The sequence below is a fragment of the Oikopleura dioica genome, chromosome PAR (genome assembly GCF_907165135.1).
Source record: "Oikopleura dioica chromosome PAR, OKI2018_I68_1.0, whole genome shotgun sequence".
Taxonomy (NCBI): Eukaryota; Metazoa; Chordata; class Appendicularia; order Copelata; family Oikopleuridae; genus Oikopleura; species Oikopleura dioica.
The window spans coordinates 5,308,651-5,322,409 of NC_137293.1; the positions used below are offsets into that span (position 1 = coordinate 5,308,651).

The following is a 13,759-nucleotide window of genomic DNA, read 5'->3' on the forward strand; positions in this document are numbered from 1 at the left end:
GTCTTCCTTGATTTCGAAAATTTGAATCACAAGTTCTGCTGTCTTATCACTTGGGTCGTACACGCCACCGTTCGCTAGAAAATCACGACGTTCCCCATCATTGGCGAGTCGCAAAATTTGACCGTCCCATTGATTATCAACAAATCTAGTATTCTCGCTTCTCGGATAAATAAGCGCGAAGGTATTGTCGCTAAGAAAACGAACCCAGGGTTTCACGATGGCAAAATAGCTTTGATATAGCCGAAAATCGGTATTTCTTAGAATTTGGGGGTTTGTCAGAGGATTTTTGATGACTGTGACGCCAGTATGAACTCCTTCTTGGCTCCATCCAGCGCCAGAATATTGGAGACTAGGTAGCGTTTCATTTTATTCTTAAGGGGGTCGACGAGAATCGGGATTTCCGTGACCAAAAATGCGGGAAAACCGGATAAGATAGGGAAAATCTGAGTATACTGGTGGATAGAAAAGGGTTGAAAAAATCAGGCGGCGAAAACAAGAAAAAATTTTCGCCAGAAAAAATCGGTCAAAAATCCCCTCAAAGTAGGGCCATTTTCCCGAAAATGCACCAAAAATGGCCATTCTTTTTACATTTTTCATAATTTCACCCCCTAAATCTCATATCAAATGTTTTTAGACGGATTCGGGAGGATCTGACAATTCCAAAAATATAAGTTTCATAGCCAGACTATGTGTACAAGAGAAATTACGATCACCCCTGAAAAATTCTCGTCGACCCCCCTTAAGGTGGTAGATATCAAGAATCCCCATTTTCTGTCAGACTTTTCTCCCAAAGTAAAAATAGAAACACCCTTATTTTACTTAAGAAACAAAATTTTGAGACCTTTCTTTATTTCCTATAGAAGCCGAAATTACGAATTTCAAAAATATTTTTAGTAGTATTTTTCGTCAAAGATCGCTTATTTTTCGAAAATGGTCATTTTCTCCACAATCGGAGGTGCTAGATTTGGATTGTAGCACCTCGAAAGCTCAGAGACTCTAAATTTTTTGCTTCCAGAGGAAAGAGATAATTGCCTGAAATAAATTTTGAGCAGAAAAAATATGGGGGTCACTATGGTAAAAATTTGAGAAAACACTGACAGCAAATACGATTCATGATATCTACCCCCTTAACTCTTACTCTTACGTCATAGTCCCTCCAATAATGAAGAGAGCATCTTTTACAGGAACAATCGCGTAGTCCTTGAAATAAATCTCAGTTGTTAACATTTGACCGTTATCATTGAAGCAGTTATCATTCGGCGATGAAAAGCGAATTTCCTTGATAACATGAGGCGAAAATTTGCAGTGCTCATCAAGCCCTGCTAGGCAAAGTCTGAAGACAGACAGCTCATTGAGACAGTCGAAGGAGAAAGAAATTATTCCTTGTTGATTGCCATCCGAAATAGAAACGGCTCTGTTCATTGTTGGGTTCAAAGGAAAGAACATCCGCCAAAAGGTTGCTTCGATCTTGTTTCCTTGATATGGGTCCAAATGCCGATCAAAATTAGCAAAGTCAAAAGTCGAGTAAGCAGAAATATGAGTTGTTCTTGCCCTCCAAAAATCAATGTCGTAGCAATCGTACTGTTCTTCTGGGAGATTATTTGTCGAGAGAAAAACGACTTTATTTTTGTAAACTATAGGCGCGCCGAGTGCAGTCATGTTCATTTTGGTAACCCTTCCGTATTGAAATGGCGTGAGGAGAAATAACTCATTTTCGTAAAGAGAAAGTAATGCATCTTGAATTCTGAAAAGATGACCCGCACGGACAGGCTTTTCTTGGACCCAGGAAGATGGCGAAGAAGTGATTTCATGATTTATGATTTTTGATTGGTTGAAATTCAAAATTATGGTTTCTTTTTCCCCGATAATAGATAACGCTTGTCCTTGAAGGTTGCTTGATTCAACCCTGAAGTTCACAGTTTGAAGATCATTCACAACCAACAAGTTGAAACTTCCATCTTGAAGGTCAATTACAGCTTCTATATCTTCTTCAAAAATTGCCTCTTTCTTTGTTTCTTTAATTTTGAGCCAGGGAAATTCGACTTTATCCATGTAAGAAACTTCTTCTTGGTAATTTTTCCCGATTTTTACGAAATTACTTTCTGAAAAAGTGGCAAAACTGCCGTAGCTCAGATATCGCAAGTCGAAATGAGAGGTGTTCTTTATTGAAAACTGACACTGAACCCTATTTTCGGCGTTGAAGTTATAGAGTGAGCCAACTTCGGTTGCCCAAACTTGGTTTTTGAATGAATCTTGATTGAGACAACTTGTGGCGTTTTCGAGATAAATGCAGCTGAGGTCATTCGCGTTCATGATGCAAAAAAGATGCTCCCTTATACCAAGTTCCATGTATAGGGAAATTGGAGTGACCATGAATGCAACCACAGAAACGAGCAAAAATCTTGAATCGTCCGGATTCCACAGAAAAAGTATGAATTTCAGCAAGTAAAACATAGATAACAGCGCAAGGACGACTGTAAATGAGGTTCCAAAAACTTGCAAAAGATCATTCTTCTTCACATCAAGTCCATACGTACAGTACGCTTCCTCCGCTACTGATTTTTGATAGAGAGAGTTCGACAAGATTGCCTCCTTGCTGATTTCATCCGTCAAAATAGAGAAATTTTTCTCGATCATGTAGTCTTGAAAGATGTGAAAATCGCTCATCACTTCGTTTTCTTTGACGTTTCTTACGACGAAATTTGTAACTTTTAGTTTTTTGGCGAAGATAAACGAGCTTTTCAATCGATGATAAATCTTTTCAATATCTTTATCACCGAAAAGCTGAGAAAAGCAAGAAACCGCCTGGTTGAAAGTATCAACGTCTTCAAAGTTCAAAACAGAATTCTGTTTTGGGTCTTGAATCATTTGATGAAGATCGGACTCCCGATTCTTCCTACGACTGTTTTCAATGATTTTTTGATAATTATCAAGGTAAGACTTCGTTTCCGCTTCGATGTGAAGTAATGCTTCAAAAAGGTTTGTCGCATATCTTTCTTTTTTGAAGGTCAAAAAATTGCCCATTGAACAGATCGAAATAAATCCATGAATTTTAAATTCTTCCAAAATGCTTCCCGTGCTTTTGAAATCAGAAACATTGGTCTTTTCTTTCCAATGCTCCAAAAAGATAAAAGGAGACTTTTTCCAGTGAGGTTGAAACCGATAAATTTCCTGATCATTGAGTGTTTTGTCGGAGCATGGGTCCCAATTTTTCTTCCAACAATAACCTCTGTACTTTTCGATCGGGCTGAAGCCATTATAAAATTCAAGGGAGCCATTGTTTTTCTTCATTCGCCAACGATTCTCATACGTTTCTTTGATTAGAGAGCTAGAATTGTCGGAAGAACTTGTTTGATTTGTCAGAAGAATTTTCGCAGCGTTTGATTCAAAGCATACAATAAACGATGGTTCGAACTTGATGAGAAAAAGAGGGGTCATTTTGACGAGGGTTAGCAAAATGACTCCAACTGTAAATCGCAAGTACATTCGAATAGTTCTCAAGAGCGCGGTAAGAAGCTGTTTCAGATATTGAAGTATTGAGAGAGGGTAGATTTTAGGCGATTCTGTCGATTTTTCGCTTATTTTTTCTAGTTCAGAGGAAATCAAGGGCTTCTCGAGTCCATACGATAGAATGCTTGTTATTCGGTGCATCTCAAAATCTCCTCCGACAACGATTTCTCCAACCACATTCGCGAGAACAGGAACAACTGGACAGATAACAAACAAAAAAGCCCCTCCGATGAAGTGATCGTTGTTGAGATATTTCCTCGTTTCCAGCCATCGTCTGTCGTAAAACATCAGCGAAGACACGAGGAATAGCATTCCAGCATTTTCAATAATGCCGAATAAGGAATTAAGCCCGATGACCGTAAAACTCGACAACGATTTCATCTTTTTCGTTTCCATAAAGAATGGGATGATGGTCGCGCAGCTGGTGGTCAAATAATTCAAAATAAAAATGGCATCGATGAGCTGAAAATAAGCTCTTGGCGAAATTTGAAAAAGGCGGTCATCATAATCGAATTCCCCGATTGATGGATATGCAATTGATAAGAGAATTCTAGCGATCTGAAAAGTCATTTGAATGCTGGTTTCTGTTGACATGATGATCTTCTTGAGCTCATGTTGTCTTCGATCATATTTGATGAACTTTTTGACGGTTTTCTGATCTTCTTCCGAGAGTCGTTCAAATGTGCTGTTTTTCTCGACAATTTTCGCCAATGGTCCTCGATATTTATGGAGTTTTATCAAGTTCATTACTTCAAAAACAGGAATAATGATCGAAATAATTGGCAAAACTGCCCAAATCTGAGAATAAGAAAGGTAGTTTTCAAGGAAATAAAACGAGTTCTTGTTGAGAATCAGATACAATATTGGATTCAAGAGAATATTCAGCAGCATCGCGAAGGAAATCGCTAATAAGGGCTTTCCGAATAAAATATTCTTTATTGAATATCAGCAAAAAGCCCTGTCTTTCAAAGCAGGAGCAGAAAAATCATCATGAATCAAATAAAAACTCATCACAATATCCGTCACCAAATCCAAACTCACCATAATTATCGACCCGATCAAAACAATCATCCTTACAGCAGCGTTGACCTGAATCGTTACTGACCATTTTCCGGTTCTGAGTAAGTTTTCTCTCTCTCTGTCGACCGGAAGCATCTTGTTCTGAGTGAGAAAATCGAGGTGGCTGGAAAGATTTTGAGAAGAAGAATCGGTGAAAATGACATTTTGCCGGACATTTATGAGACAGAAGTTCTGACAGCTTCATTATTCTTATTCAAGACATGCTTTCTTTAAGGTTAACGAAGTTTTCCTGCCCACTTCCGCCTTATAGACCCCCAAACACTGAACCTTTTTAGAATCAGCAGAAAATTTAAAGTACTTTCATGGTTTGAAATTCGAAAAACTCCACTTCCGGTCGATTCTAGAGCCGGAAGTTGACGAAATTTGTGAGTGAAGGTAAAGAGTGACGTATCAGTTAAAACTGAAAAAAAATCATCAATTTATGCCTTTTTCATAATTTTTCCGGTCGCTTTGACCTCATTTAGTACTGTTTCTTCTGATATACTGATTACAGTTAATTATGGAATTTTTGGACATTTTTTGTCCCAAGATTTTCGCAAAAAAGTCCAAAAATTTGATACACGCGGCCAAAAAAAATGTCCCATCCAAATCGCTTAAAAAATTTTTTTTGAGGAAAATCTCCATCATTCTTTGTTTAATCCTTCTTCTAAAGACAAAAAATGTTTTAGGGGTACGAGATCAACCTTCAATCTTATCTTTCTCAAAGAAAAAGTAAGATTTTTAATATGAAAAAACTTCATATCTGGCAAAAAAAAACAGAAAATTTAAAAATTAGGCGCAGAAAATGTCCAAAAATTTGATACGGGCACTTTTGAAAAGTGTCCCAAGAAAACCCCTTAAGGGGGTAGAAACAGCTTTTTTCCAAAAAAGCCGATTTTTGACCGGCGCTACAGAGAAGAGAATCTTATATTTTCAAATTTTCTCTTCAGGTTTAGATAGATACATCTTAGATCTAGGAGCATCTCTATCGAAAGTTTCTTTTAGTCATCAAATTTTTGAGTAATCGGGCTTAAAAGCAACTCATCTCGCCGAAATTCGTTATTTTCGCCAATTTTCAAGCACGAATATCTCGAGTCACCTGATAGTTAAACAAATTTCAATCACATTTTTGTGAAGCTTAACCCCTTTTCTAGGAGCATTTATACGGAAATTCCGTTAGCATAAATAAATCTTATGTTTTCTTTTATGTAGCTACAGTTCAAAATCGAGAAAGCTGTTTCTACCCCCTTAAAATAGCAAAAATGTCCAAAAATTTGATGTCCAAAAATTCCATAAAAAACTGTATAGGATAACGCAAAATCTTCTGAGAATCAATTTGATAGGTCACACTTAACCTTAACTCCTAAATTTCGCTTATTTCCGACTCAAGAATTGACCGGAAACGGAGTTTTCTAGAGTTTTTACCCATCAAAATTCTTAAAATTTCCAGCTGATTTTAAAAAGGTATGGTGTACGGTGGTCTAAAAGGCGGAAGTAGGCTGGAAACCGTAAAAAACACGTCTGAAGTCACCTAATTTTATTATCCTGGGGCGGGTGAACAAGAAGAATAAAAAGAGTGAAGTTTGATCGTCAGTTTTCGTGAATAAATAAAATACTGAAAAATTTTTCGTTTTCGATTCTTATGGTTTTCATTATTTTTTTGCAGAAAATCTGGCATTGATCGTGTTAATTCGCCTAATGCTGAACTATAATTTCTCCTTTCACTCTCCCTCTACGCCTATGTTACAGCACAGTACAGTTGCCGTAATACAGTACATTTTGAATGTGAAAATCTTCCGGGCGAGGTCAATGTTTTCGAAATCAAAGTCAACTTCTCAGATTCACTCAGACTCTCAAGGAGCTAGAGGTAAGATGTTTTCATTAATTATTTATTCATGTTTTTGGTAGAAAGAGATTTTCGGGTCGTCTCTAGAATAGGGCTTGTTTGTGATGATTTTCGCGGAAAAAATTTAGTTGCGTTTTGAACAAGTTAAGAACAGTACGAAAAGTGAGTTATTCCGATTTTTGATTAAATTCTAGTGATAATTCAAAATTCTTGAGTTTTACGTAAAAAGGGTTATCCAACGCCTTTGAATGCGGAACTTTGAATGAGCGCCTTTGTATTGCAGTAAATAGGCCTCTTCTTACTGTGTTCCAGTTTCATTTTTTTCTTCTTTCGCTGAGCGAATTTCGCGAACCGCCAAAAACTTAGATCCCGATCTCCCCGCGCATTTTTTTTCGCATATAAAAGTTCGCCCGAGCGACGATTTTCCGTCACTCCCGTTTCAGAGATTTTCCGCGAAAGAGACCTCTCTTTTTTCTGAATATTTTTCGTTTTTGAAATCAACAAGGAATAACCAAGCCACTCTAGAATGGTCATCGCTTCCCAGATCGGTCGAATTGCTGCCGGCTCTGCCGCCGCCGCCGGTACCTTCGTCATGGCTAACAAGGCCAAGGCTGAGGAGCCCGTCGCCGCTCTTGATAGCTACCCACCAAATGGCCTTTCTGCTGGTGTTAAGACTCTCCCTGCCTGGATCCAGAAAGGCTGTGGAAGCACGTAAGTACTTTTAAAAACATATATTATTCCAAAAAAATAAAGTGTAGGTCAAAATTTATTTCGCAATTAAAAAAGTAAGACCTTTAGCTAAAATAAAGTTTTTTGTGGATATCAAATTTCGGGCGTAGATACCCTTAAAAATATCTTTTTCTTTTCCGTTGAAAAACGGCATCCGAATTGCGCGCGCGATCTAAATCATGTTTTCAGCGAGTACATCTGCCCGGAGCGCGGGGCCACCTTCTCTGCTGACAACCCACCCGCTAAGCTTCCTGATCTCTCTCACGTATGTACAGATCTCTTACAGTATCAGCGCTTGAATAAGCGAACGTTTCAATGGTACTTTTGTTCAATCGCATTTCTAGCACAATTCTTTCTTCGCCGAAACTATGCGAGCCAACCCCAAGCTTTGGGACGAGCTCAAGAACAAGACCACTTCCCTTGGTGTCAAGTTCTCCCACTGCATCAAGACCGGTGTTGACAACAAGGGTCACCCCATGATCAAGACCGTCGGAGCCGTTGCTGGTGATGAGGAATCTTACAAGCTTTTCGCCGTAAGCCTCCGCCCCTCATTATTCTTCTTATCTCTCAATCTAGCCCTTCTTCGACCCCGTCATCAGCGCCCGCCACAACGGCTACGCTGCCGACGCCGTCCACCCCACCGACTTGGACGTCCGAAAGCTCTCCAAGACTCCCGTCGATCCCACTGGCAAGTACGTCCTCACTTCTCGATGCCGAACTGGCCGATCTGTCCGAGGCACTCGACTTCCTCCCTGCACTACCTTCCAGGAGCGACGAGAAGTCGAGCGAGTCGTCGTCAAGTCTCTTCTTTCTATGACTGGCGATCTTGCTGGTGACTACTTCCCCCTTGCTGGTTCTCGATCCTACGCTCCCAAGCCAAACGGTAAAGCTTTCAAACAGATCACTTTCTCAAAAAATATCTAGGCATGACCCACGAGAAGGAAGAAGCCCTCCGATCCGCTGGAAACCTCTTCCAGGAGCCCGACTCCACCCTCCTCCTCTCTTCCGGCTGCGGCCGACACTGGCCTGATGCCCGAGGTATCTTCCACAACAACGACCAGAACCTCTTCGTCTGGGTCAACGAAGAAGATCAGATGCGAATCGTCTCCATGGAGAAGGGCGACAACGTCAAGCGAATCATCGAGCGATTCGCCAAGGCCACCACTGAGATTCAGAAGTGCTTGAAGAACGAGGGCTACGACTTCATGCACTCCGAGCATTTGGGATGGATCCTTACTTGCCCATCCAACCTTGGAACTGGTCTCCGAGCCGGCGCCATGGTCAAGGTCCCACACTTCTCTTCCCGACCTGATTTCAAGAAGGTTCTCGGCCGAATGGGTCTCCAGGTAAAACTCAACAAAAACGAAGCCATCACTAACCTCTCTTTTCAAGGCCCGAGGTACCGCTGGTGTCGACTCCGCCTCCACTGGCGGCACCTGGGACATCTCCAACGCTGATCGACTTGGCAAGTCCGAAATCGAGCTCGTCAACATCTTCATCGAAGGTGTCTCCCAGATCATCCGATGGGAACAGGCCCTCGAGCAGGGACAGAACATCGACGCTGAAGTCGCTGCTATCGGTCTCCCCAAGACTGTCACCATTGAGGTAAGAAATCAACGACGATTTTTAAACCATAACTCACAACAAAATTCAGGTTCCATTCTCTTCCACCCGAGGCATGAAGCTCGACTAAATGTTTCCTGTCTCGACCAAATCGACGCTTCCTGCTCGCTGGACCCGAGCAAGAATGCCGTCACTTTTTACCATCAAACTGTACTAACAAACAAAAACATCAAGTTGTGAAAGTTCAAAACCATCTCAAGTTGTTTATTCGCGAATAAAACACTTTTCTTTATACCATTTTCTGTTTATTTTATTTCAATATTTCTAGCAGTTTTGTTCGAAATCAAAGCTCAGTTTTTTTCTTCTTGGGAGGAAGCTTGTAGATGTACTTGATGTAAGGGCTTTGTTTTTCTTCTTCAGTGAGCTTTTGGTGTTCCGAGTCTTTGTGCATGAATCCTCTTTGTCGGAGCTCTCTTCTTAGTTGCTAAAGCAAAATGAGTCATTTTTCTTTAATGATGGCTTACATAGAGGTTCCAGTTAGTGATTTGGAGATCTTCTTTTACTACTCCTTTTCGATTATGGAATTTGATGTAGAGTTCTTTGCAAGGATGAAGATGTTTGAAGCTGAAATTATGCCAGAGGTTGACTTCATTTTTTGAGAAATCTTTGATCTTAAAGTTCAAATAAGGGGATACCTCCAAAAAAACACTTACCCATGAGTTCGCTGTTGGGCTCCCCTCGATCCATCCTCCCGCAATTCTGGCATACTCCGGCAAATTATTCAAGTCATGTTTTCGTCGATGAACAATGGTCTCAACTCGTACCGACTTCACTCCATATTTTTCCCACCATTCTTCATTCGTTAGTTCTCCGTTGTCAGCCCTGGCAGAAACGCCAAGAAAAAGCAAGGATAAAGCTTTCAGGCGCATCGTTTTTTGTTTTGAGAAGATGAGAGATTTAGAATTTTTGTTGGAAAACTGAAGATCCGGGTTGCTGAGTTAGGTCTTACGTGGCTTTTTTAAAGATGAAAAGAATGTAGAAGAGTCAGGGTTTCATCAGATTTTCCGAATAACAAGAATCTTCCAAAGTTACCAAGCAACCTTACTTCAGGACGTTTTTGCAACCTTGGTAGAAGTAGACAATAATGTTTGGAGAATCCATCTGAAATCAATTTCACAGCTCAGCGGAGTGACAATGTGGAAATTATTGTTGGACATAATTAATTGAATCTAACATTGATTCAGTGAATGTTGATCTTGCCACTTGCCGATTATCTTCCTCCTTTTGAATTATTCATTTTTGATTAAAAAAACTAGGTCTCCATTTCTCGAAATGAAGGTTGCTAAAAATTGCTTGACTAAAGAAATGAAAAATTGTTTTCTTCAAAAATCATTGGCCATCTTTTTATTGACCATCTTTGGCCTGTCCTTTAAAATTCTGCCGTCAAACTTGGTCTTTGAGAAAAATAAGCGTTCAAATCGACAAAGACGAAAGTAATTCTTTTGACTTATTTTCCTCAAAAATAGGTGAGCCAGGATCATTTGTTCTGCTACTTTATGACAGTGACTCTCATTCTGTCAAATTAAATTTGGATCATTCCAAATTGAAGGTCGCTCGGGTACTTTTTTACACGTAACCGAGAGGAAACGGCGATGCGCGTCGATTTAAAAATTCATCCTCTAGCACGGTCAGTGGTTATTAATGCTGCGCTCTTTTCTTCTTCACTTTTGATTCGAATCAAATATAGTTGTACCTACTTCAAACTTTAGATTTCGACAATCTCGTTTTTCATAAAAGAGAAAAAATGTCGCATTCATACAGAGAATTTAGCGCAAACTTGTTGATTTTCCTTTTTCGTGGTGCTTTTTCGGAAATCTGCGGTAGAAGATCAAAGGCGTTGAGTAACTACTGCCGAAGCAATTTGTGTCATCAAGTAAGTACTCTTCTTTGGTCCAAGATGTTCAAGATTGATTCTAGTGCAAATACATCGTCGCTTCAAAGCAAAGCTCCAGCCCGTATACAAGACCTTGTATGGAGTTATTGAATCAAAAGTGCTGCTGTAGTTTGTACATGGGATTCAACGGTCTTCATGGGTCGGTTCAGTGCGTCGATAAAAGGACGATTTTAGAAAGGAAGGACAGCAAACTTATCGAGATTTTTATGAAATCAACGAGGAAAATAATATGACTCATACAGTATGATTCATACTAAATCACCCATATGACCATATAGCCCTAACCCTAACCAGAACTTTAACACCTTATCAAGGGGGACCCCCTTAGTCTAGTACAGGGCTGGATATTTTGAAATCAGCAAAAATTTCAAATCAATTTTTGTGTGAAATCTCATTTCTATCTCAAAATTTTGCACCATCTCAACAAATCTCAAATTTCAATATTATTGCAACTCCCTCGTCATAATTTTTTCCATTCTTGAGATTGCTGAGATCTCGAGATCTCAAATCTCAAAATTTTGCAAACCGCGCAACGGCCGCGGACAAACGTCGCGGGCTTAGAGCAAGATTTGTGATTGGTTCAGATGGACCTGAAATGCTTGAGATCTCAGAATTTCAAATTTCATTTCATTGCAACGCGCGTATCCAACTCACGCAGTTTTCTGAGATAATTGAGATCTCAGCATTTCAAATATCATTTTTTTGCAAAATCGAAAATTGAGATCTCAGACAGAAAATTTTCTGAGATTGCATTTTTGAAATGGATGAGATGATGATTCATGTTTTTTTCGGGGTTTGAGATTTTTGTTGATTTCAAAATATCCAGCCCTGGTCTAGTAGCAGTAAGATTCCATCAAATCCGGTTTTCCGATGCGAAGCCCTTAATTTTCTCTCTACTCGTTGATGTAACTGATGTCCAATGCTGACGAAATATGTCAAACTGCTAAATATTAAGAAGCTTCTACTTTCTTTCAAAGATATAAAAGGCTGTCATGAAGTTTTCTTATAAATAATCAACCGGCAGTCTGCTATCCTAAACAGCCCCACTTATCCAGATCAGAATCTTCCAAGAATCAAACAATCTGACATGTATCGTTTGGAGCTTCTAAATCTCAGGTGAATTATCTTTCCCTGCATCATTTATTGTCCTTACAAGGCTTTTATAGTGCGAACACGCCACTTTTCAAAGAAAACACTTGCGAAGTGGAGCGTGTCGATTTGCGCGAAGACGATCAAACAGGCGGAAACGCGTTAATAAAACACTTGAACGTCGTGACGCTCGTCTATGTTCCTATCGCATTTGTGTGCCTGATGGTGGTTGTTCTGCTAATTTTCCATTCATACTTGACTAGGTAAGGGCTGACAGATATTTCCTGAGTTTTTTCGGCTCTTTTCTTTCTACATTAAAAAATTTATCCCTATGCTCAATATTTCTAAAATTAAAAGAAAATCGCAGATTTTTAATTTTTATGGTTTATATTTTAGGTCGAAAGGCAGCAGATTTGAGCGTCTGAAAAGCTCAAAACGAAAGAAGCCCGACTTCCTACCAATCGAGAAGCCAATTTCTGTAGAAAAACCACAGTCAGAAACTGATGAATAGTCTTTTCTGAATAGAGCTTCTTTATAAAGTTTAGTTTTTTCTGAGCTTTTAGGTCTGTAAACAGCAAATATATTTATTTAATCAAAAAAGAATATCTTTTTACGATGAACTGAAACCATAAATTTTATCAAAATTACGATTTATTTATATTTTTTCATATTTAAGGAATAAATGGATCACTAACATAATTTTCATAAATTTTTCCAATAATGAACCCGATTTTAAGAAATATGAGTTTCCTAAAATAAAAAAGTGCCCAAAAAGCCTCAAATCTAAGGTCAACCAGGTGACACGAACAATGCCAAAAGAAAAAAAATGTCGCCAGCCGCCACCTTGAAATAGTTTTCGGTCAAGTCCTCACCCTTAATCCGATTTTAAAACGACCAGCTTTTCGAAAATTCGAAATCGCATCTCTGCGAAAGAATTTTTTTCCGTTACCGCAAGACGCGCAGTAAGCCCTTTCTAGCTGCTATTTTATAAGCAGTTTATGAGTAGAGCTGGTAATGAAACTTGAAATTTTTTCATTTTTTGAAATTTAAGTCGAAAAAAATAAATTCAATTCCAATCAATTCTGCTTCGAAAACAAGCAATTCTCAATCCACGAAAACTCGATTTCATACCAAACAAAAGCGATTTTTCCAAAAACAGAAATCAATGTTTATTTCCTTCTTTTTTCTTCTTCCACTTTGAAAATTAGCCTTCAAGCATCTCGTTTGCATGTGTCAATAAATATCATCACTCGAGTGAACTTTCAAGAAACTAATTGAAATTGGCTAAATAGCAAATGCGCTTTGTGAAAGTAAATTAGCAAAGAAAAAAGGGTGAAGATGAGAAAAAGAAAAACGCCGATTTCCTGTCGAGGAGTGAGAAAAAGAAACAGGTGACGGTTTGAAAACAACACTTGTTTTCTCTTCGCAAATACTGTTCTTCCCGTTCCTCCCTTTTTCCAAACGATGAAAATCGACAGTTTTAGCAGCTTCTAATTTTGATCACAAGAGAAAAGGGAGAAAAAAGGAGGTATTAATTTACCTACTACCGGTATCAGGATCGAAAGCTTGGTTCCGTAGCCTGTGTCAAAACCTGAGTCAGGGTCCAAATAGAGCTCTGCTGACCAAAAAAGCCGCGCAGCGGCTTTAAAAACAAGAAGCCACAGCGCGGTTTTTTTGGCCAGCAGATTTTTTTTTGAGCTTTTTCAGGACCCTGACTCAGGTTTTAACACAGGCTGCGAGAGTCAGTTTACGTATTTGTGTATGTTAATATTGGAATGTTTGAGACAGATGGCAATTTCCCAATGATGAGCCGGCATTAATTCCAACTCGTATTGTGTTGGATCTAAAGATAGATAAATTTAGTCAAGAGAGAAATTAAGGATGCAGGGCAGAAACGATGATATACGTGAGGAGGGCAATATCCGGGACGTGCGTTTTACCCTTGAGAGAAACTCCACAGCGATAATCTCCTCGTTCTCTTCCCGGATTTTGTTTCAATTTTTTTCTGG

The 13,759-nt window shown here is 39.2% G+C and overlaps 2 protein-coding genes across 2 annotated transcripts; one reads left to right on the forward strand and one right to left on the reverse strand.

Moving 5' to 3' along the window:
• The first annotated feature begins 6,908 nt into the window (after window positions 1–6,908).
• On the forward strand, window positions 6,909–9,001 carry LOC145704768 (creatine kinase B-type-like). The gene is made up of 7 exons (XM_081782237.1): window positions 6,909–7,126; window positions 7,334–7,409; window positions 7,489–7,677; window positions 7,721–8,027; window positions 8,069–8,490; window positions 8,537–8,749; window positions 8,799–9,001. The coding sequence occupies exons 1-7, from the start codon at window positions 6,942–6,944 to the stop codon at window positions 8,835–8,837; spliced, it is 1,431 nt and encodes a 476-aa protein (XP_081638363.1). The 5' UTR covers window positions 6,909–6,941; the 3' UTR covers window positions 8,838–9,001.
• Window positions 9,002–9,011: 10 nt separating this feature from the next.
• On the reverse strand, window positions 9,012–9,638 carry LOC145704772 (uncharacterized). Its single transcript, XM_081782240.1, has 3 exons — window positions 9,421–9,638; window positions 9,232–9,378; window positions 9,012–9,191 (listed from the first exon to the last, which is right to left on the reverse strand). Exons 1-3 carry the CDS (start codon window positions 9,634–9,636, stop codon window positions 9,051–9,053), a joined length of 504 nt encoding a protein of 167 aa, XP_081638366.1. The 5' UTR covers window positions 9,637–9,638; the 3' UTR covers window positions 9,012–9,050.
• Window positions 9,639–13,759: the final 4,121 nt, after the last annotated feature.